Genomic DNA, 24,480 nt, shown 5'->3' with positions numbered 1-24,480 from the left:
GTGAACTGGCTGCAGGAGGCATGCGTAGCTCTCTCTCTACTTCTCCTGTGCCTGTCCTTCACCCCTGAGGCCATCGCAGCCAGCCCTCTCCCATCAGCGGAGGTTTATCTCAACCTTAAGTGCAGCCAAAAAGTTGACAGACAGAATTACTTACTATTATCTTCTTGGGGTTATGAGGTTGTTTGTTTATTAATCGACTGACGATTTTTAAAAAGTCACTGTATCTGTTATCGAAACTATGCTCCTAACGATTTCCTCTTGATCTAAAATACTCAGGGTGTAAGATTTTGCCAGTAAAAGCCCAAGATGAAACCTGTGTCTCTTACCCTTTCCCTGTACCATGTACTTAAACTTGACATGTAAACATGCAGATTATCCGAAGCAGGAACACTGAACTGTGATTGCTTGGTCATTTTTACCGTGTCGTGGTGTTACAATAGGACCCCTTCTCCGAACGTCCCGTCCCACCGTATGTTGTAGCCGCGGTGTCCCTCAGTTTGAATATAGGCTTGAAAAGATGCTCACCGCATTTTGTCGTCATCGTCTGTGTGTTTTACCTTAGCTGTGAACTGAGTGGAATCCTGAATGTGAAACACCCAGCTCCCTTTCTAAAAGTGCCATCCTTACCTTTGATGACCCGGCTTAATCGAATATCTTCCTACTGACAACCCTGTCACCCCCTAAATTCCTGCCTCAATCCCTGTACTTGACGTCCTCCCTGTGTGTCTAGTTCTGTTACCTGTTATTTCTTCTGTCGTCGTTGTCCTGGATTCCAGAGAGTGTCCCATTGTCCTAAGCACTGGCCCGGAGACGCCGTCCTGTGCATGCCTTGCATGGCCCAGTTTGGTATCTTTGCTGGCGTTGGCTTTTTCTTCTTCTGTGACTGTAAATCGATATGTATGTATGTATGTATGTATGTATTTCTGTGTTTGTTCCAGTGTTAGTGTGAGGTTTTGAGGCTGCATCTTCTGAGTCTGAAAGCAAATAAACTGTACTTTCACTGTACTCCAGATGATGTTTTCTGGGGCTGGGATGTGACAGTGTGGCCCCACACCTGCATTCACAGCACCTGGAAGTCCACAGCACGGAAGTTGGTTTTGATACCCAACTTAAACCTGCTGGTGACTTTCCAGCCCCCTTTTTCGCATATACATGCATGCATAGAATCACTGTGATATGCATATATGTATATGTCTCTGTTTATCTTATGCATGATGTTTGTGTATTGTTAATTTGTAGATAGTTTCTTTGTGGAGCCCTTGTAGGTCTGAATCAACTTTTGTATGAATGTGTCTAAGATATTAATGACCAAATTAAATAATTTCTTTGTTTGTATACACATACCATACTTGTATGGTCTGTATTACCCACAGTTTTCCTTTGTTTTGTTTATGGAAAACCCACAATATGTTCTAGTTGTTTAATTGTGTCTGTACAGTGCATGTCACGTGTTTAAGAAGCCATTTTTTTCTTGCCTTGTATATTTTATCATCTTCCTTTGTGTTTTGTTCCAGTTCGCCGTGTCCCACCAAGATTCTCTATCCCACCCACTAATCATGAAATCATGCCAGGTGGAAGTGTTAATATCACCTGTGTGGCCGTGGGGTCACCAATGCCTTATGTGAAGTGGATGTTGGGGGCAGAAGATCTGACACCTGAAGATGATATGCCAATAGGAAGAAATGTCTTAGAGCTGAACGATGTAAGACAGTCAGCAAATTACACCTGTGTGGCGATGTCAACACTGGGTGTCATTGAAGCAATAGCACAGATCACTGTCAAAGGTATGCTCAGTGGTACAGGCTTTGGGGCTCTGGCCACATTCAAGTCACCTGGCTAATGCCTCTATAAAGTCTGTCCTTGGATTTCTAAAATGGATCAATTTATTGTTCTTTGTTTTAGATGTCATAGTCTAATTATATCTGTGGCATCACATGAGATACACATATCTATGTAGGCAGTTTCCCTCTTAAAAGTATTCTAAGAAGCAATAATCATCAAAATATTTAACAACAGGCTGGGCCCAGCAACTAAGCAGGCAGAATGAGGAATGCTAGACATAATCAAGGATTATGGAAGGACGGAAGCTTACATGTTTCATATTAATCCAAAACTGTGATAATAGTCACATGATAGAAAAATCCAGACAAGTTTTACTAAATGTAAAAAACCCTGATGGAAAAAAAGAAAGAGTTACAATTAACATGGATAAATAATAGATGCTTTAAAATTTTTTAATGGGCCCTACCTTTAAAAAGCAAACTGCAAATGGATTTAGGTTCTCTCTTAGCTTTGTCTTTTACCTAGGATTGATGAAGTGCTCAAGAAATGTTCTGTCCTTTAAATAAGTGAACTAAATATAACCAAAATACTATATTCCACAGATATTTTTGAATGAAAGAAAAAAGTGTATGAGGGTATTGTTCTTACCCAGTGTTTATACATGTCTAGACCACTTTTGCAAAATGGGTCAACTGAAGAAGACTTGAAGTTTCTGCAAATATCTGGAACTGTTGCAAAATGAACACACATTGTCTTCTCTTTCTAGGAAGTTTAATCCTAAGAAATGCAAAATGCATATTATAGTTGGTGCTATATCTCCAACTAAGCATATATATCTCCAATATATGCCTTATAAAATCAATAATGTGATAAAAGAACAAAGGCACACACCATTGGCAACAATGAATCATTTAAAATAGTAACATTGCTTATTCTTAACTGTATTAAGCATATTTGTACTTATCTGTACATAAGACACAAATCCTGTTCTATACATAAATGTGACTCAGCAAAACAAATAATGTCTGTTAAATATCAGTATATACACCTTTAATTAGCAATATTTTTACTTGCCTTAAAAATTCAGAGAGACATCTAGGGAAAATTAGGATTACCTACTTCCTTAAAACATGCCAGGCCATATTATTTGAGTAAATGTCTTTTTATTATTAGTAAAATGCCTTGGCCAGATACTATTGTTCTCTAGTTCTTAGAGTGATACGCAAATAGTGAATCACCTTTGTCATAATAACCATTTCAGGTTAAATATTTGAAGATTTACTGAAAACCTTCAGGAATTCAAAAGCAGGAGTCACATTAAGCTAATACCTTGCTCAGCTTCTTATTTTTATTTTCCTACCTCTTGCTGTTTCCCTACCTCAAAAATAAAAATGTTAGGGTGATTCTTGAAGACAAATGTGAACCAAAACAAAAACAGCAACTTGAAGAGAGTGAGGAGGATGGGTACTGACTCAAGTCAGTCAGTCAGTCATTTAATAATACTTAACGAAAAACCCACTTAGGGCTAGGCAGTGTTCTTCATATTGGGGATCCAGCAGTTACGAGGTACAAGTTTGCTACTCATGAAAAGCTGTCATTCTGGGGAGTACTGTGCTTTTGTCTTAATATCACCAAGGAAGAAGGGGTGCTAAAGGGCTGATTTACATGAGCGTTACCTTCTCAGCTTTCCCCAAAAAGTCGGTGGTGTATTCTCTCCTAATAACTCTACCATTGAGAATCACTGTCCAGGGTAAGGCACTGAAGTATGAGGTCACCAATGTAGATGGTTGGGATTCTTAATTAGCAGCATTTTGAGTTGTGTTCTTCTTCTAAAAGGAAAAAGATGGGTCTCTAAAAGATGGATTTAATTGCACATATTTGTGTATAGCTATAATCTCAGGTATTCCTGACTGAATATAGAATGCATGCTACTACAATAATACTTTATATTTTATTGGATTTATCAGGGTGACAATGACTAATAAAATTATATAGGTTTCAGGTGTACGATTCTAGGATACATCATCTGTATGGTGTATGGTGTGTTCACCACCCCAAGTCAAGTCTCCCTCCTTCACCATTTATGCCCCCTTCACCCACTTCTGCCTCCCTCCACCCTATTTTTCCTCCCCTCTGGTAATCACCATACTGTTATCTATGAGTTTTTCTTATTTTTTGGCTTAATTCCTTCACCTTTTTCTATAATATTACTTTAAAAAAGTGATTTGTGAATATGCTTTAATTTAGTTCCTTCAGCATTTTTGAATATTAAATAAAAACATGACTTTGAAATTAGTTCAAAATTACTATTCATTTTTTCATATCTTGGTTAGATTACTTACAGGAAAATTTTAGTAATGTTACCTATGTCTTACAACTGGAAAACAATATGGATATTATTATTCCATAGCAATTTAATACCATCTCAATATATTCCAAAATAGATGCAGTATATTATTTTCAACATTTATTGGTATTTAGTTATATCATTTATATCTTAAAGCAACAGGCTAATTAGCCAAGCTTATAATAATAGTAATAATTGCAAATAATGTTTTTTTTTGAGGGTGCCAGATACATTCTAAGGACATTACTGGATTAGCTCATTAATCATCAGAGCAAACCCATGAAATAGAGTTACCCAACTGTACAATTCCAATAATACAGCTTTTCTCATTTTTCACATGAGAAAACTAAAGCAGAGAGAGGTTAAGCAACACATTCAGGATCACATAGCTAATAAGCGGTGGGTTTGGATACAAGCCCCCAAATACGGTGCTAGAGTGCCCCCCCTAGTAAAATCAGACTTGCTCCCCGTGCATATCTTGCTGTACTTTCCTGACCATTTTGAACACTAATCTTTGCTTTAATTTCATCTAATAAGTCTTTAGTAGATCCATAATTCTGTCTTTTCAGTAGTAGAGTTTATGGATTCTTACAACATCCTCGAGATGCTGGGTAGTGACTGTCTTTTTCTTTCTCCCCCCGCCAGCCTTACCCAAACCTCCAGGAACTCCTGTGGTGACCGAGAGCACGGCCACTAGCATCACACTGACGTGGGACTCTGGGAACCCTGAGCCCGTCTCTTACTACATCATTCAGCATAAACCTAAAAACTCTGAGGAACCCTACAAAGAAATTGATGGGGTGGCCACCACCCGCTACAGCGTCGCTGGCCTGAGCCCCTACTCGGATTACGAGTTCAGGGTGGTGGCCGTCAATAACATCGGGCGGGGGCCTCCCAGCGAGCCGGTGCTCACGCAGACCTCGGAGCAGGCCCCGTCCAGCGCCCCCCGCGACGTGCAGGCGCGCATGCTGAGCTCCACCACCATCCTGGTGCAGTGGAAGGAGCCCGAGGAGCCCAACGGGCAGATCCAGGGGTACAGAGTCTATTACACCATGGACCCCACGCAGCACGTCAACAACTGGATGAAACACAACGTAGCTGACAGCCAGATCACTACTATCGGCAACTTGGTCCCCCAGAAAACGTACTCTGTCAAAGTCCTGGCTTTTACCTCAATTGGGGATGGGCCCCTTTCAAGTGACATACAAGTCATCACGCAGACAGGAGGTAAGTCTCGTTCTGGTTGGGGAGTAGGGCAGGAGGCAGGAGTTGATGCAAACAGGTGGGAAGGGCAAAAACAAAGATATTCTCAATTTTAATCTGGAAGGGAAACAGGCATGGACACCTGAAACACTAAATAATAGTTTTAGGTAGAAGAATGCATATAGCATCCTGTCCTTTTCATTTGAACCCAAATGACTTGTAGACTTTCCTGCGTGAGATGGATGGATGTGTCCTCCATGCAGCATTTTGAAAAGAAAAGAACTATTCTTTTTTTATAATCTGAGAGAATAGTCTCAAAAATTATTCAATTTGTAAAAGATTGAATGGGTCAACATAAAGTTAAAAATAAAACCATTTGTCAGGGGGCCTTGGATATTTAAATGGCTTAAATTTGCCGGGAAGCCATTTGCTTAACAGTAAATATTCTCCTAATGGATTTTTGATTTTTTCTCATTGTGTGGCCTCAGGGGTGAAGGAAGACAGTTACTAAGATCTAAGATCAAACTTTAGCATCTGCTTCATCCATTTTACTGGGTATTAGAGCAGATGCCAAACTATTTTACAAAGAAAAAGTTGGCCCTGCCGGTAGTTTTATTTTCATAAGAGGATATCAAACCTCCCTGGTCTTTGACTTGAAGTGATCAGTTTTGACTTGGGCTGGGAATGTAACATAGCAGCTTTCTTCTAAAGTATAGCCTTGAACTTCTGAGAGCTACTGTTTTGGCTCCTTATAGCCGTGGCTCCTCTAAAACTTGCATTACTCTAGGAGTGTTTTGGCAGCAAGCCACTGGTTTGTTCTGATCATCTACATAGGAACCATATTATTGGAGTTAGTATCTATGATCTAGAGGTATGTAACTCATTGGTAATTTGGGAATGAATTAGTGAATTTTCTCAGGGATCAGAACTAGATAATAAACCCATTTGATCACTGACCTGTTTTCATGTCATCAGCTTTGTGAATCACATGACTGTTTGCCATGTGCCCTGGCCACTAGGAATCTCAGAACTACATACAGCTCACTCGGCTTTATTATATTCTCATACCATTATTTGGTTCTTACTGGTTTGTTCAAGGACTTATTATGTTCTCAGATGGTATGAAAGATAACTATAAAAATAACTGTTACTACAGTTACACTAAAAACTATCCATATATTTCCCCTGCTTGGCTTCTGCAGTTCTTTTGTATTTATTTGCTTTATTAATTATGCAGAAAAATACTGTAGATTTTTTCATACATTTCTCGTTGGAAAATACAGATATCTATGAATCTTTTTCTTTTTCTTGATTGAAGGTGGTTGACTGTTATGAGATTATTTTATATTATACCATTGTAGCAGCTCCATGACCATTATAAGATATAAGAAAGTATATGAGAAGAACATATCCCTATAATCCACTTTTAGTTTTTCTGATTTTTCAGCTGTGTTATTTTAAAAATCTCTGGCCTTGGTGTAACATAATCAGGGTTTGAATTCTAATCTACGATGTTTAGCTCTGTAACCTTGGACACCTTACTTCATCTTTCTGAACCTCAGTTTTCTCATCTAACATAAGAACTGCCTCATAGAGATTGGGGATTTTATCCCTTTTGTTGGACTGCTGTAACAAAATACCACATGCTGGTGGCTTAAACAACAGGAATTTATTGCCTCTCAGTTCTAGTGGCTAAAAGTCCAGCATCAAGGTGTCAGCAGAATTGGTTCCCTCTGAGAGTGGGGTGGGAGGTTCTGGCACTTTCTCTTCACTTCTTCTGGTTTGCTGACCATCTCGGCTGTCCCTTGGCTTATAGAAGCATCATCCTGATCTGTGCCTTCATTGTGACATGTCATTCTTTCTGTGTGCATGTCTCTGTCCAAACTTTCCCTTTTTATGAGGATATCAGTCATAATGGATTAGGGTCAAACTAGTGCTTTTAACTAATTAGCTACCACAACCTCGTTTCCAAATAAAGTAACATTCTGAGGTTCTGGGGGTTAGGGATTCAACGTGAATATCTGTGAGACACACTTAAATCCATAACAGAGCTATAGATTAGACAATGAACAGAAACATTTTATAACTTAATGACTAATATATAATTATCATCACCATCATCGTAACAGCTAAAATATACTGGGCACTCTGCTATGAACTCTGCATATATTAATTCTTGCTACCCAATTTGGTAGATGTGGAACTATCCCATTTGCCAATGAGTAAATTGGGGATCAAAGAAGATAAAAAGAGTCAGTAACTTGCTTTGAGTTATAAGGGTTGTAAATGACAAAGCAGAATTTAAATCTAGGTGTCCTAGATACTTCTAAGCACCATTATCTGTTCAATTAATAATTTGCTAATGTTACAGTTTTAGTGCCTGCTCGGTTTTTGTGCCCACAAGGTGCTTAATAAATAAGTAGCGACAGGAAATACAGTGTGTCATTTATTCACATCTTTATTTAAGAATTATATATAATTTACTTCTGCAATACTTGAGGTGGCTATTAGATTATCCCGGGACAAGAGTGTGTTAAGCCATTTAGATATAAAAAAATAAGTTTATCTGAAAGAAGTAGAAGTAATACCTTTTTTATAGAAGGTTATTATATTCGATCACTAAATTTGGTTTAAACTTTTCTAACAGATTTAAACATAGAAACCTATAATGCTTCATAACTTTCTTTCCTGATGATAGGAGGGTTTAGCTATCTTAGAAATCAACTAGTTTTCTGGAAATAAATTCAACCAAAACATAAGAATCTTTGGGAGTCATGAGAATGCTTATATTCAGAACACGGAATAACAGACAATAATGCCTTTGGTCACAGTTTATTGAAAGATATAGAACTGATGATTAAATAGACTTTTTATTGATTTTCTGTATTACCAGCAGACATAATGTGACATAAATCATAACTCAGTGAAGGTAGTATTATGACGGGGGCAATCGAGTTAATGTGATCCAGGCACTCTGAACTTAGAGAAATCTAGATGAATGGGTCACAAATATATTAAAATACTTGTTCCCAGTCTCTTTTGGACATTTTATACATTAAGATATTTCCAAGAACCTTTCATAATAGTTGTACTTTTAATACCCATTGATTGAGAAGATATATGATGACATAATGACTTGTGCCTGCCAAGATCGATAGCCTGAGAAAACCCTCTGAAATAGCACAATGATCTGATCTGTTTTCTGGGCTTAATTAACAAAGGCCATTTGATGTTAGTGGATAACTGCCAGATACAATGATGTTAGATCCTGATATAATTAATGCTGAGCTGCTCCTTTTTCTTGTTGCTGACTAGCTAATTCTTAGGATCATTGCTAGGCAAGAACATAAACCATTATGAAATATTTTAGAGCGGTTATATAAAATTTAGACATGATTATTTTCATTGAAATGTTACCTTTTCTCTATGAAAACTTACTGATGGATAACATGTATGAATTTCTGAAGTGTATTTTAATTTCACATACACAGAGATACAAACTTTTATGTGTTTTATCTGAAATATATTCATTTCATCTTGGTATCTTTAATTCCCTGACACTAATATTTCTACTTTTGTTTAAAATCAGACTCTTAAACCGTATTTAGAACAAAGTGAGTTTAAGAGGGAACTTATAATCTTTGTTCTTATCTAAGTTTACTGTCATCCATATTAATATAAATAGGGGATTGCTATAATTTGTACATTTCTGGTAACATAGAAAATCAAAATATCTATTTTATGGTCAACATTTCCCCTTAATTACAAGTATTATTGTAGTTGAAAATATTAAGTATTCTTTAAATGGTTTTAAATGTGAAAAATTTTGGTTAAATAATTATTTTGTAGACATGTGAGTTAATCTTCCAAATTTTCCATTGCTATAACTTCTGGCATGATAGTCATTTGCAACTAGTTCATCTTGAAAATGTGTGGAATACATGGTCATTTACGAAGGAAGTATTTATATTGTTCTAGAAAAAGATCTCCACTATTAGATAACACATTAGGGAAGGAAGTCTGTTATATAGTTTTCTTTTATAGATAATTCTAATAAAATCATAGGGTTACTATGTATTTTATAAAATTGCAAATAAGACCCTGATAATGAAATGTAATAAATTACATCTTAAACCTAATACACTAAAATATATGTTGTGTGATGTTCATGTTTATTGGAGGCATTCTAGAGCTGTTAAATGCTGATGTCTTTTTTTTTAACTTTCTTTAGAAAACATATTTTACCTCTAATTCTTTTATACACTTAATAGATTCTTGGGAAAAGTGTACTGATATATATATATGTGCATCTTAATAATATAGGTCTTTGGAAGGAAAAGAATTATATACAGTTGCTAACTAAATACTGATGAGTATTATAAACTTCAAACACTTTGAAGAAGGTGATTCTACTACAGATTCTGGGCATTGCAAAAACTGGTATAAAACTACATTTAGAGATGTTGTACTTTAGCTTTCTAGAACTTTAAAAATCATTTTATTAGTGTATGTCAACAGGCCATCAATGTCAGTAAACTAAAAAGGGACTGACTTCCAGTAGCCAAAATGTGAGCCCAATTTAACTGCTTTCTCTAAATACTTTTAGCAATGAGTAAAGGAGCTGTGGATATAAATACAACTGTAATAAAATTTAACTTTTTCTTATTTATATTTAATGACAATTGGGAGTAAAATTTGTGCAGGTGCTTGTGTATTAACTACTTATTTTTTCAGTGATATATTCATGGCACTTACAAATCAGACTCCTTGTTTTGAATTTTGTTTACTACCACTATAATTCTGGCTGTTGTTTTTTTTTATAGCTTATCAATATTCTAGGTACACACATTTTGAAATATGTACCTTATTAAAGTACTAGATATTTTAGCAATACTGGGCTTTCTAGTCTCTTTGGTAATATTTCATATTTATAAATGGCTGACGAAGTGGTGGTTGAGCCATTTCATATGTATAAGCTTTTTCTCTTGAGGAATATGCTCTACGTTTTGCCTCAAGTATTGATCTCTTTTAATATTATCAGCATTTCAGATGACATGCACATTTTTTTCTTCATTTCTTGACTTTATTCTCCATTCTCCGTCTTTGAGTTGCCTTCAGATATTTATATAGAGTGTAGTAGTACTGCTGCTACTACTACAAATGTAAATATACTTTATATTTGTCAATGGGATTATTATCTGATTTTAGAAAATTGATAGCTCATATATGTATTTCCTTTCGGACATTAAGTAAATCAAGAAGAATATAGCATTGACACCACTTTACAGAATATAAGGCTTTCTTACATATAATTTTAAAGAAAAAATTTGTATTTCTGCTTTCATTTCCTTTTTTTTACATCTAAATTCTAAATTTGGCTTATGGCCAGTATTATCACATTTCCATTTTTAATGTGGAATAATTGAATGTATGTTTCTGGATGGATTCTTTTTATTTGCTCATGAGTTACTGTGAACTTTAGACAGAAAAGCTCTTAAATAAAATAGACATAGGTAACAAGAAGTGAATGGCAATAAGTTTGGGGTATAAAGACTGAGAGCATTAAAAATGTTACATCTATGTGTTTTTATGTAGGGGGCATAAAACAGAAATAGTAACATGTCTTAATTAGAACCTCAGTTGCCACAATATTTGGTATAAAATTCCAATTGACAGATGATGAGGCATTCCCTGTGCCTCTAAGCAGAGTAAATATGACAGTTCGGAGTCCCCTAAGTTTTTTCATGTACATATATTATTATCATTAGGACAACTATGTTTGAGGAATATAAAAATAAATCCATTAATTTCACAGCTTGTTTTTTTTTTTTTTTTCTGCTGAAGTCTCAGCTTCATTATGGTTGTTTCAGTAATGACTAAAGATCCCTGGGGAATCTTTAGCTGTAGGTAAACCTGCAATGCCTAAGAAAATCTGAATAGTGGCACCTTAAGGTGTTCATTAGAAAGACCCTGATATAATAAAAAGGTCTTTGAAAGCACGGATCCATAGGCTGGGTTTCATCTGTAGGCACATTTAGCCCCACACAGTATTTTTAAAATAACTTTCAATTAATTTAATTAATTAATTTCCAATTATAAAAAATTGAAAGGTTTTACCCAGAAGGTTCATTATCAACTTCTGTTGAAAAATCAGAAGCTTGGGCAAGATGGGGCCCATGTTCCAAAGGCAGCAATCTCCTGGTGCTGACCCTCAGGGACTCCTTCAGGTGCGCCAGGCACTGTCCAACTGATTCCTGGTCCCACGTGGCCTCTGCAGTCATTCATCTAAGGGACCTGCCTGACACCTCTAGGCATTCGTGTTTCTACCACAACTCTAAAATCTACTAAATTAAATTACCCTCTAAATTATTTCAAAAGAAGGAGATGGTGGAGACAGAAGAGGAGATCCCCTTAAATATTAGTGTAAGAGATTTTCCATTAAGCCTTCTGGCCACTGCTTACGCTGTACACGAATAAAACAGAGAGGACATGCTCTGAGACTGGCGGGCCTGTGCGATTCATTATTTAGAAGGAGCGGGCTCCTGATAGAACCAAACAGGATTAGAGAGTCAGATGAAGTTTGTGTCACTAAACAGGGATAAAACATGGAGACCTACCGGGAATTCGTTCAAGACAAATTAAAAGCAAGAAATAAACAGTTTAAGTAAGCAAAACTTAATTAGATTTCTAAGATGTTTTCAATCACTGTCACTTAATTTATTATTAGAATTAGGGAGGAAATACGTAACAAGCAGTTATTATCCTGAGAGCAGCCCTTCAATGCTGTCTGTGTTTTAAATTCTTGACAATGCTGTATTCTGGTTTGGTTTATATCACAGGCTTTCTTTTTTCCCTAGACTTGTGGAAGTTGGAGGGAAGAAAAAAGGAATAAAACTAGAGGAAAAGAAGTGATTGTACACATACGTGTGTAGTGTGTGTGTGTGTGTGTGTCTATAGTTTTAGGCTGAGAAACCCTCTCACTATCTGAATGTTAGAATCCAGTCATAATTTCCCCACCTGTCTGATAATTCTTGGCTTCCACTGTTGCTGCTTCCAGTGCTTTTGGTATTTCTCTTTTATAGGTAATACATTTGCTATTTGTTTTGCGGTTTGCCTATTTGTGTTTTATTTCCCTCTGTTTCTCCTATTGCTCTTGATATTTTATCTTCTTTTGTCTCCACCTCTCAGTCTGAAAGATTGTTAGGTCACCCACTGGGCAGGTACTTAAAAAAAAAAAATGCTGTTACCCTGTTCAGAAAGTACATTCCTAGAGGCATCAAATTAATGAGTATCTCAAGGCCTGTGATACAAAAAGGGAGAAAAGACGATGACTGCAATTAGAAATATGAAGCACTGATTATTGGTGGCTTTAAGCATCAATCCAAACGTGTGTGTGCTTGCTTGCACATGCACACACACAAAGATACGCAGATATGCACACACGCATACAAACCCACAGGTTAACAGAGCAGGCAGTGGAATAAAATGATAAGTAGGGATCCTAGAAACCATTCTGCTAGATCCCTCTAGGCTTTCATCTCTCTTTAAACAAAAGGCAATTTTTAAATCACACTATAGAGAGATGATTACAAAAGGAAAAGAGGAATGCACTTTGTTTTTCCAAAAGACTTTCTTATGAAAATGATAGCTTGAGTATTATTTAATAAATTGATTTTATTTATTAGCTACAAACTGCATTATTTTATATGGTTTTGAATGTTTATGCTTATTTGCCAAAAATGCTTTAGGTGTTCTTTTCCCCTCTGGTGTGAAGTACATGTCATTGTTCTTGGTTCTTATTAAATATACACTGAATTTTCATATGAATTTATAGAAACATGGGCATCTGTTCAGCTATCGCACTTTGAAACATGCCACAATATCAGGGGTAATGTCAAAAATTTTAATGGCCATCAAAGGATGGGCACCAACCAATCAGAGCAGACAGTGGCCAAGAGCAATGCAGGCTTCGGTGTGCCCGCGATGCCCCCAAGTTCATTAGCCTTGTGTGTAATAATAGATGGAGGGCCTGAGGGGAACCAGGCGTTAACCTGGACATTGGGGTTAGTAAACTTATTCTAATATAACATTTGAGCAAGGTGTTTTCAACTGGATAGATGTCCCATTCATTATTACATCTGATATGTAGCTTTTTCAAATTGTCTATTGCATGAGTTACATGAAGGATATGAGAATTATAGAAGACCTCTATTAAATTAGTGTATGTCTAATAATAAGTGTATTGTATAAACTTTTTTATTTGTGTAGTAATTTAGCTCTCTCTCACTAGAGAAAATGCTAAGTTTATATTAGATTTAGTGTATTAAGTCACTTGAAGTCATTTAAGAATTAGAAGGCATTATTTGTGATAGCTTTTTATCTTTTTATTTTTAAACCTCTTTCTTAAAACATAGGTTGGTAAGAAAAAAGATGCTAAGTGATCCTGGTTGCTTGTAGGTTTGTTAATGCAGTGAAGGTGGAATTTTATAAGCCTAACTAGAAATAGCTTTGAACATTAAATGCAGTGCTAGAGAATCAATTCCCACTTAGTTGCAAAATAGCAGTAACTTTTATGCATTTAGTGTTTATTTAATAACTGTTACGATTTAGGCAATATTTATTGCAAGTGCGTTATATAAATCATCTCATTGGTTATGTGCAACAATATTATGAAGTAAATAATCGTATTATTTGTAAAATTGAATTCAGAGTCTAGTATGTTTTATATTTGCTAGTTCTGCATATTGTAGGGATATGGTACCGTTCAAGAGCAAGGACAATATTCATAATATTGTTCTTATTCCTTGGAGGAGGAAAATGGGCTTTATATGCACAAGTTTACCTGGACATTGTAAGGGACCTAGCGCCCCATTGAGCCGATGCATGAGGCCGTGTTCTGAAGGGTTTAAACAGATGCACTAATGAAAACTTCTGTTTATGGCGATGGTAAGCTCAATCCTTTGCCTCCCTGTTTTTAGTACCAGGGCAGCCACTGAACTTCAAAGCAGAGCCTGAGTCTGAAACAAGTATTTTGCTCTCCTGGACACCTCCACGCTCAGACACCATCGCCAACTATGAACTGGTCTACAAAGACGGGGAGCACGGGGAGGAGGTAGGGCCGTGCTTGTCTCCTTTGGAATCGGTCCCTGCTCTGAGGCACTTCTCCACTTTTGTGAACTTACCCGCGTTCTGTAAAAAGGTCAGGTATCTATAGAGGACCTTGGTAGAAAAGACTTAAGCATTAAAAGAGAGACTTGACCCCCCAAAAATTTGAAACGGTATTTGGAGACTTGCTGGGGGAAGGGGCAAAACAAAACAAAAAACTGCTGTTGGCCTAGCAGAACTAGTTTCTATTCAAGCTTCCCACTTATTTATGCAGTATCAGGTTATAAAACAGCATACCTCATGAGGCTTGGGGACTTTTTTTCTCTTCTGCATTAAAGTACTTAAGTCACTCTAGACATATAACTAAATAAGCTCCACGGCTTTCAGTAGATGAATTTGATCAAACTTGTTTTAGAGAAAGATGCCCCAAAGCAAATCTTTATTTGTATGCCAAAAATTATGATATGATATGAGTATATATAAAATAACAGTAGATTGTAGAAGACTGGAAATAGTTGATAGTCAGTGAAAAGAGAAAAATCAGAAAAGCTAATACATGAACAGGCAGTGTTTTCAGGGTTTCACTCATTTAATCCTTACAACAGTGCTATGGGTCAAGCTCTTTTATTAATCTATTTCACATATCACAAAATGGAGGTAAAGAAAAGTGTTAAATAATTATCCCAAAGTGTCATGCTACTGAATGGCAGAACCAGAATTTGAATCTAGGCAGTCAGTTACCAGAATCTGTGTTCATAACCATTAAAGGTACACTGTCTATTGGATGCACTTTGAATAGATTCTAGAAATCAGTTATTAAGATACACCTAACATTTCAGAAAGGGAATATATTATAGTAATATGTGTCTTTTGTTACTATAATTTCCAACAGGGAACATTTAGACAGAATGTTAGTAAAACTACATATGAAAACAGTCCACACAAGCCATTTTATTTTACCTCTTATAAGATTCTTTATCTTAAAAATAACTTCACAAAGCTAAAAAGCCCCTAAGATCTAACAAGGAATACCTTTTTTAAACTCTCACATAATAAATGAACTATTATCAATTATTGTTGGTTGTCATTTTGTACACTGCGATAAATTAATTTTTACTCTAAACTTCTATTTTATTACATCTGTTTGAATTGAGCAGAATCCCCAAAGACCAGGCTGTAAATGCAGTGCTTTTAGATTTAGTTAGCAAAGCCAGTATAAATTAATCACTTGAAAAGTTATATAATTTAAATGCTGATATAACTTAATGTAGTCATATTATAACTATTTGTGTTTTTAATAAGATATAAATCAGCATTGTACTATTTTAAATACTATCACTACCCAACTAAGGAATACAGCAAGACCAGCAGAGAGAGTAGCAGTGTTTTGAGAATGCTACGATGCTCAAATGTTGCCACACCTACTCTGCTTTACAATTGTTTATTAAGGGAATACCCTTCTTCTTGTTATTTGATATATCTAAAAATTTTTTAAAGCTTTTCTATTTGCAAGCTAGAGTACTCTAGGGATGTTTTCTCCGCTTTTATATTTTAATTTCTCTTGACTGATTTCTGTTTGTGTGAACAGCAAATTTTTTGTGCCATATTAGATTACATACTAGCATGTATTTTAAGGTTTACTATAGGCTACATTCAATCTGAGATTGATTACCCATAGACAGCTATGTTTTTACTAAAATGCAAAGGCTAATTTCAAGCGTGGAAAGTAGTTATAACATTTGATTCAAGAAACCTTATTTCAAAAGTCTTTTATGATGTTAAAAGTTACAGAAAAATTGTGATTTTTTTTTCTATCTATAGACCCTATATTCCCCAAAAAGGAAGTTTTAAAATTATTTTAAACCAATCTAGATTTCATGTAAATTATCCAGCTTTCTTTAGTAATATCTGATTTTTATCCCCTCAGACGTTGGCAATTTAGTTGTGTTTTATAGCAATCTTAGGTAAACTGTATTCCAGTTTCTGTTGTTACTTTTGGCCGTGTTTTCTTTGCCCCAAGAAGGTCATGAAGCATGAGCTACACATCTCTTCAGCTGAAATTGCACATGTTGGGCATACTCCACTATCCGTTCCCACTGTGGGCTTTGTCACAGCAACACATGTGCCTTCAGGGTAGAACACATCCGTGGGTGATGGCCTCTCAATCTCCCTTTGATCCGATGCATTTTGAGAGCAGTGTCATCACTGAAAAAGTTCCTGGCTACCCATATTCCAGTTGCCCTCTTTGTTGTAGAAACTTGCCTTTTAAATGCTGATGTTTTCATTATATAATTCCCCTAGGAGAGTCCCTGATATTCTGTTGGTTCTGCCTGTGATATTTTGATGACAGGCATTGTGATATGCGCCCGAATCTTAATGAAGATGACCAGGTTCTCTTATTACTTATCCGCAGCAGCGAGTTGCCATTGAGCCAGGGACGTCTTACCGACTGCAAGGGCTGAGACCCAACAGCTTGTACTACTTCCGTCTGGCCGCACGCTCTCCTCAAGGCTTGGGGGCCTCCACAGCTGAAATCTCTGCGAGAACCATGCAGTCAAGTAGGTGTCTCTCTTTGCTTCCTTTCTGCCCTCTTTTCACCAGGAGGTGTTGCCGGATTTTATCCCCACCAGCAAACAGAGCTGCTAGTTAACATGCTCCTTAGTCAGTAGTGTCTCTGCCAGCAAGCATCCAACATTGGGGATTAGGGTACAGCCCTGACTTTTGTGGTTTTCAGGTTTGGCCCAAAGAGTAGATCCCTTTCTCCCACCTTCTAAATGGAAAGACCATCAGAGAAATTGAGAGATGAGAAACCTGGGTGAAAGAAGTTAGATCAAGCCCTATTTAATGAATTACAAGGCTGTAAAGCAAAATTCATGTTGAGAACACTGCATAATAGTCAGAGGAAGGCTTAGCAAACTAAAGAGGCAGCGAAAGAGCAAAGTGTTATCTTTTTTTTAAGCACATGGGTTTTAACTTCGCTAACAAATACTTCTTTATTTCACGTATTTGTTCCTACTCGGAGAAAAGCTCAGCTCTTGTGAATAGTTTGTTATTAACTCTGCAAGTAGTACATGCAAAAATTTGGAACACTGACAGCAAATCTGTATTTGGACAAACTTAGGAACAATGGGATAATCACAAGTACATTTGCAATCCTAAATTCTATTTTGCTTCCTCAGGTTCAATTTCTTTTTGGAACTGTTACTATAAAGAATAGTTGTGTTTATCACAACAGGGGTTCATTGTATCCATGGAAGATTGTTAAGATTGTTAAGATTGGTTTTTTTTAAAGTCTTATACAGGAGGTTGTTTTTGATGGAAAATTTGGTAGCTTATAATACTATTTGCTCTTTATTAGTGAGTTTCTATAATAGTCTGGTAAACAGCCATTTACCTTGAGTTGAATAGTTTTATGGAGTTACGTCCTTAGATTTTTTTGATATTTTATAAGTGATTTTGATGTAGTGACATGTAATAGATATGAATAATATAAATGCATTAAATTTTGTAGAGGATGCTATATTGACCTAATTTTTAGACCTCTCAACAAACATAAAATTTATATATTTTAAAAGATGAATTTCCTTTCATATAAGCAAGTCTTTCATATTTCATTCTTCTACAGAAACTTGACACCTTTCAGGGTTTTTTTATAATAAAAATCATATTCTTCCCTTTTCTCAAAACATGATCATTCATATGAAAAGTATTAGGTCCTGTGCTTAATCCATTAGTGATTATAGCTTATTCCCATAAAATTTTCTTTCTCTTCAAATCTAAGGCATGTAAATGCAGTTTTGTACGTCTGCTTTGAATTCCAGCCTGGCTAATAAGTAGGAGATAATTATTAAAATCATATATTATGTGACGTGCTTTAATACTCTGTTTTGCATGGTTTACAAATGACTTTTGTGCATACATACATACATATGTACTTGCATACAGACAGAATGGACTTTTTTATGACCACACCAAAAGCTTGGCTTTTTATTTATTAAAATAAAAGTTTCACATGGTGTTGAATATACTCAAAGAATAGCAGATCTGAAGGTAGCAATGTCATGAAAACCAAATCAGCTTTTAAAAAGAATTACAAATGAGTTCTTGCTGTTACATGAATAACTCTATTATGAATGATGATGATGCACTTAAAATGGTTTTATAATTTGAAATATAAGTCCCTGTGGTCAAAATCAATAAAAATGATATTCTAGTGATTGTACAAATCTGATTACAAATTACGAGGCTTTCGGTGAGAATTTTCTTTTTTGTCAATACAGGGAGCTTTCCCTTCTGATTGACTATAATAAGAAACACAAGACATATAAAGACTGATAATCCTCTAAACGATCTAATAAACCTCACACTACATAAGATTAAGCCCCACAGTGTCAGAACTACATATTCAAATGCAAACAATCAGAAATTATTGCCTCATTGTACTATATATATTGCCTTAAAAATATATATGTATTTATGTATGTCTTATCCTGTTTGTTTATTTTTTTTAGGAACATATATTATTAACTTTGAAAATATTTTATGATAACACCTGCATTGGTCTTTATTGCTTTTTAATTTTTTCAAGTGATGATATGTTTGATTAATTTAATGAAAAATAATTGCTCATAAGGTGACCAGTTTATTTTAGAACGGGCAGTAAGAAAGTTTCTCTTTTCACCCTTTTGTCAACCCTACTTTATATGAATAATTATATAGAAAATGAAAGGAATTCTATACAAAATATAAGTCATACCTTTTCCAGATGTTTCTCAGGTTTTTAAAAAACTTTTTAGTGGATATGTTAACGACATTTTGTAAGAGGTAGATGACTGTTACTAATTTTACCAAAATTTGCTGGTGGAATCTAATCCTTCACTAGCAATGGTGTCTCGAGAAGAGTTATAATTTTTTTAAAAAGCTGAAAGCTGACGTAGGGTAAGTACAAGTTACAGTCAGAATCAACAAGCCTGACATTACTCTCGGGTAGGTAAATCTCGGACTGTGCCTTCTCCTTCTTTATAGGTTCTGCATGCTCACCGTGTATGGGCTATGATCAGTTAGGCTGATGCTTTTCATTAAAACTGGTCAGGCGCAACCAGTTCCTCAGGTAGTCAGAGGGAACCCTTTTATGTTTGTTGGGCTTTTATTTCTTTGCTTTTAAAACATCGGAATTGGTGAAAGGGTATCTAGTAGTTATTGCATATTTTCACACTTACGAATGCTTTCACAAATGACTACTGCATATGAGTCGCCCTCATTCTAGAACATAGAAATGAAAGCTTGAAACAGCATCTGTGAAGCCTCACCGAGATGCTCATTAATAAATCTTGCAGTGTTTGCAGCCTTTTGAAGTTCGCTAGTCTGTACAGTAGGGCTGGGGAATACTGAGGGATTGGTTTAGAAGAAGAATTTAAATTGCAGGTAGGTAATTTTATTAGAGGCTCTATTATCTCAAGGTGTCATGTTCACATATTCCCCCCACCCATTATTTAACATTTATGTTGGCTCATTTATTCATTTTCCTTTTGGTTGACTCATATCACTAAGCCAAGGCACATAATTTATGTTTTAAAATTTATTTTAAGTTCCAAAGCCTTATTTTTGTTTAGTTGCCCTTAATGTTCGTCTATTTATTTTTGCCTTTTCTTTTGTTCTATCATTTTTTTTTTTCTTCCAACCACTCCTGTCCTTTCACTCAAACCCTCCTTTAACTCACTACCGAAATAAGAGCCGTCAGCTCCTCCTCAAGACATTAGTTGCACCAGCCCCAGTTCCACTAGCATTTTGGTAAGTTGGCAACCTCCGCCGGTGGAAAAACAGAATGGCATTATTACCGGCTACTCCATCAAGTATACCGCCGTGGATGGAGAAGATGACAAACCTCACCAGGTTTTGGGAATTCCTTCGGACACTACCAAATACCTTTTGGAACAGCTGGAAAAATGGACTGAGTACCGGATCACTGTGACAGCCCACACAGACGTCGGCCCCGGCCCCGAGAGCTTGTCCGTGTTGATCCGAACCGATGAAGATGGTATGTTGCTTCTGCCAAGTCACTTTGCTCCCTTCTGACACAATCCCGGTCTGCTGTCGTTTGATAGGCTAGCAGTATTCCGTTTTTCTCTGCCCATCTTTTTTACCCAACATCGCTCTAACGTCAGTTTTTGGCCAAAGAGACCCGTCTTTGCTACAGCCTGGGCCTTTTTTTTTTCTTTTTTTTTCCTCTCTTTCTTTCAATCTCAACACAGTAATTTGCTTCCCTTTAAAAGAACAGTTTGCTCGTATGACCTCGCAATCCAGGCTCTTCCTCTGTATCTCCATCTAAAAGTCTTCTGCATTTTTCTTGGCTTTTTTTGTAGTCACTTCTTTTTACATTTTGAAGTTAACTTTTCAAAACAGCCTTCTTATCTTCTGGTTGCCTTTTTGTCTCGCATGTTTCAGAAGCACTGATGCTCGACATTTAAGTTTTGGCATTTGTTGTCTGGAGTACCTTTGATATGAGAAAAAAAGAAGAAAATTCATATAATCAAGAACCTTTTTTTTTCTGCTAAAAAAAGAAACCTTTAAAAAACACGCAGCAACCAACAACCAGTTTTTGTTATTATTTCAATGCTATACCTCTTTGTGCTTCAATGCTTTGAACCTCAAAGCATCTTCCTTGGCTTTTGTACATTTTTTACATGTTTTTCTATTTCTCTGATACTCTTTTTTTCTTTCATACTTTTTTTTGGCATTGGTCATGTTTTTTGATCTTTTCTTAAAAGGTAGAGCAGATTGGTTTGAGCATTTTCATTGGTTGAAAATGTTTGTGTTCCACAAAGGAAACCTAGTGGGTCTGCCCATTTTTTTAAAAAAAAAAAAAAAGAAAAAGAAAAAAAAACTTAAGTAAAGAAAATGCTCTGACTGGGTGGGACAAGTGCCTATAATTTTCTTTTATCCGATGATGTTGTTCCAGTTCCTAGTGGTCCTCCTCGCAAAGTCGAGGTAGAGGCTGTCAACTCAACATCTGTTAAAGTCACATGGCGCTCACCTGTGCCCAACAAGCAGCATGGCCAGATACGGGGATACCAGGTGCACTACGTGAGGATGGAAAACGGTGAGCCCAAGGGCCAGCCCATGCTGAAGGACGTCATGCTGGCTGACGCGCAGGTAAGGCCCTGGTTATGTGCCTGTGCTTTTATATGGTGCTTCCTTTGAGCGTGTCTCTCGAAATGGGCCCTATTTTTTTAAAAAATTTTGATTCTAAAAATCCTGTACAAAATTTTTGTTTTTAAAACACATGATGTGTCTATACCGTCTCAGAGCTGCCATCAAGTGAAGAAATAAATGGTAGTGAAATGATACATCTGATTAAAAACATGGTAACTGTTTTCTTCAGATACAGATATTCAGCTCTCTATAGCAATATCTGCGTTTGCCTTTGTGACTTCAAACATTGATTTAATCAAATCAAGGGGAAGAATTCTGAGAAGCAATTTTGCTGATAGCATCTACTTTCTGCTGTATTAAGACTACTTAGGGTTAAGCTGACCTAATTTCTAAACATATGACTTCTGTTCAAGAATAGACATTCTTTTTCGGGAAAGGGTACCCAGATAGTGTATCATTTAGTACTTCTTTATTAAATTACACATTTGATGAAAAAAATTGTTTCATTTCCCAGAAAATGAAGATAATGCCCATGATAAAAATGTGAGTTTTGCAGGGAATAAATGGAATCCCTATGTTGAGCCAAGTTAAGAAAAGTATTAGTTGAGTATGTGAGAATTTGATCCTAAGGCAGCGTTTTATATAGTCAGAACTTGGTTTTGTAATCAGTTATTTAAAACAGGGCATTAATTTTTTTTCATAAATTAGTGATTCAAAGATAGTACCATAATAAATCCATATGTCATATTTTTTAAAAAGGAGAGAAATATTTCAATTACTAACTGCCCTGCTTGAGATTAAACATAACCCATGGGCTAGCTTATCTGTGCTTGATCCACTTGTGATGGGACATTATGAATAGGAAAGTGCTTTGCTTGTCCAGCAGATTGGTAGCTGGGCATGGCAATGGATGATATTTGTGAACATTTGATACATTTCAATGGAAAATTCCTTGTTTCGTATGAAAACGAGGGAGGTGATGAACCAAGTTGTGAACTACTGCACCAGCTTGCCGAATTATGCATTTTCGTCTCAGTGAAAATAAGAGGGCAAATAACTATATACCTGTGGCTCTGAGGAAAGCATGTACTTCAAGTCTTGATGTGATCAACTTACAAAAGCGCTTATGTTTGCTTCAGTCCTAAAACATTCTAAATAAAGGGAGCTGGATTAGTGGCTAATTTACCTTGAATCCAGTGTATGGTTTTGGTTTAGAAGCCGCTTCTGTGAATGTGTTTGGAGATCTGGACAAGGACCACTGACTTGTTTTTTTCAAATACTTCATTTGTACTGCCAGTAAATTAGAGTGTTCTCATAATGTAAAATAAATTCATCAGTGCTTATGTTTTATTTTTTAAGTCTGCAATTTTGAAAAAGAAATTGATAAGACCATCATTCTTTGATGTCCTTCTTCTGTTCTTAGATTATATTACATTATAGAACTGTAGTTCTATTGCTCTTTTCATTGGGAATTGGTAGTTAATAGAATTCTATAACACAAAATTGCCTTAATGCCACTCAATCTCTTTTTTCTCTCTTCTACTTTGGCTTTTCTTTGTTAATTTGCTGATTTTCCTTACGTTTTATCTTTCTTTATTATTTCCCCTTTTTTTCTTATCTCTTATTTTCTCTTTAAATATTCATTGAAATTTCATTCCATCTTGCAGGACTTCACCGGGACTGTAGGATTTCAATATTGATGAGCGAGCTTAATCTTAATAGTGGCTTGAATTAACTATGTAACTTAAGGAAAAAATAAAAATAAATGCAACAAAATAGTATGCATTATCTTTTTGCTATGCTTTCTAGATTTACTCCAATGGAAAATTTGGGAAATAGCTGGTTTTAGTGGTAACAATACAGAGGATGTTCACTTTTGACTTTCTCAATTGGGAATGAAGGTGGTGGCCCAACACACTTAAACTCTTCAGAACTTAATTGTGCACACTGCTTCAATTGCCTTTTTTTTTTTTAATCTAACACGGGTACCATTGCCTTTGTCAGGCTACAAATTTTTCTTCATTTCTTTTTATTTTGTTTCTTTCTCCCCAACCTTCTTAATCTCAATCAGTGGGAATTTGATGATACTACTGAACATGTGAGTAACTTTCCATGCTTCGTCAAAACAGATTATAAATGCTTATTTTTTTCTGATGCTTCTCTTTCACGTATTTGTGATACGTCATCGCTGTTTGAATGCATGAACTAACAAATTATTTTTTTTAATTATCTTCACTACATGGTACACTTTTTATTTTGGTTTGGTTTTATGAAATTGGCATGGTGCTACTGATTGCATAGGAAATATCATGAGCTCATGTTATTTTGGTGGCTGCTACTAACTACACTGTGACACAGTGAGAGGAGACATGCTTTAAGTGGAGGCATCGCAGACCCGAAATGTCAAGTTGTACGTTGTAGGCTGCTCATAAATCCTGCTCCAGGGTTATGTACTCAGTGGATAACATGATGTAGATCTGGCACCAATGAACTCTATCTAGAAATGGCAATTCTATGTTCTACCCATACAGATTTAAATGAACTTCAATGAGTCATGGCAAGAAGTAGAATGTATCCCACTGAGGGAGGGTTTTTTTAAAAAGATTTGAATGAGTAGATTATGTTATTTATTGAGAGCTTATTATATATGAGGTACTATGGGTGATACAGGTTGTGACACTTGCCTTCTAAGTGCTACAGCCTAGGTGGCTAGGAAGGATGTAAAGTTCAGAAAAGTTTCATAAAATACAATATACATGATGACATCAAGCAATGTGTAATTAGTTAGTAAATGAGTGACAGTGTCAGTAAGAGCTATGCATTTAGAGACAGTTGACCAGGATGGTAGAAGAGGTTCTGAAAATTTAGTTGAGAACTTAAAAGATAAGTAG

General features: G+C 36.0%; 1 protein-coding gene across 21 annotated transcripts in view; it reads left to right on the top strand.

Moving 5' to 3' along the window:
* PTPRD (protein tyrosine phosphatase receptor type D) overlaps window positions 1-24,480 on the top strand; it is a 1,875,931-nt gene that overhangs the window by 1,697,146 nt on the left and 154,305 nt on the right. For 11 of the 21 annotated variants that reach the window (XM_081152197.1, XM_081152189.1, XM_081152191.1 and 8 more), the window contains 7 exons: window positions 1,515-1,784; window positions 4,775-5,356; window positions 14,311-14,444; window positions 16,851-16,995; window positions 20,169-20,474; window positions 21,396-21,589; window positions 23,661-23,687. In XM_081152197.1, the coding sequence (XP_081008323.1) occupies window positions 1,515-1,784; window positions 4,775-5,356; window positions 14,311-14,444; window positions 16,851-16,995; window positions 20,169-20,474; window positions 21,396-21,589; window positions 23,661-23,687 (1,658 nt within the window). The remainder of the gene's footprint in view (window positions 1-1,514; window positions 1,785-4,774; window positions 5,357-14,310; window positions 14,445-16,850; window positions 16,996-20,168; window positions 20,475-21,395; window positions 21,590-23,660; window positions 23,688-24,480) is intronic. The other 10 variants (XM_081152199.1, XM_081152192.1, XM_081152198.1 and 7 more) reach the window with 2 other exon arrangements.

This window comes from Miniopterus schreibersii (assembly GCF_964146895.1).
Source record: "Miniopterus schreibersii genome assembly, chromosome: 11".
NCBI classification, from domain to species: Eukaryota; Metazoa; Chordata; class Mammalia; order Chiroptera; family Miniopteridae; genus Miniopterus; species Miniopterus schreibersii.
Note: the sequence above shows the minus strand (reverse complement) of the source record. Positions and strands in the feature narration are given on the sequence as shown.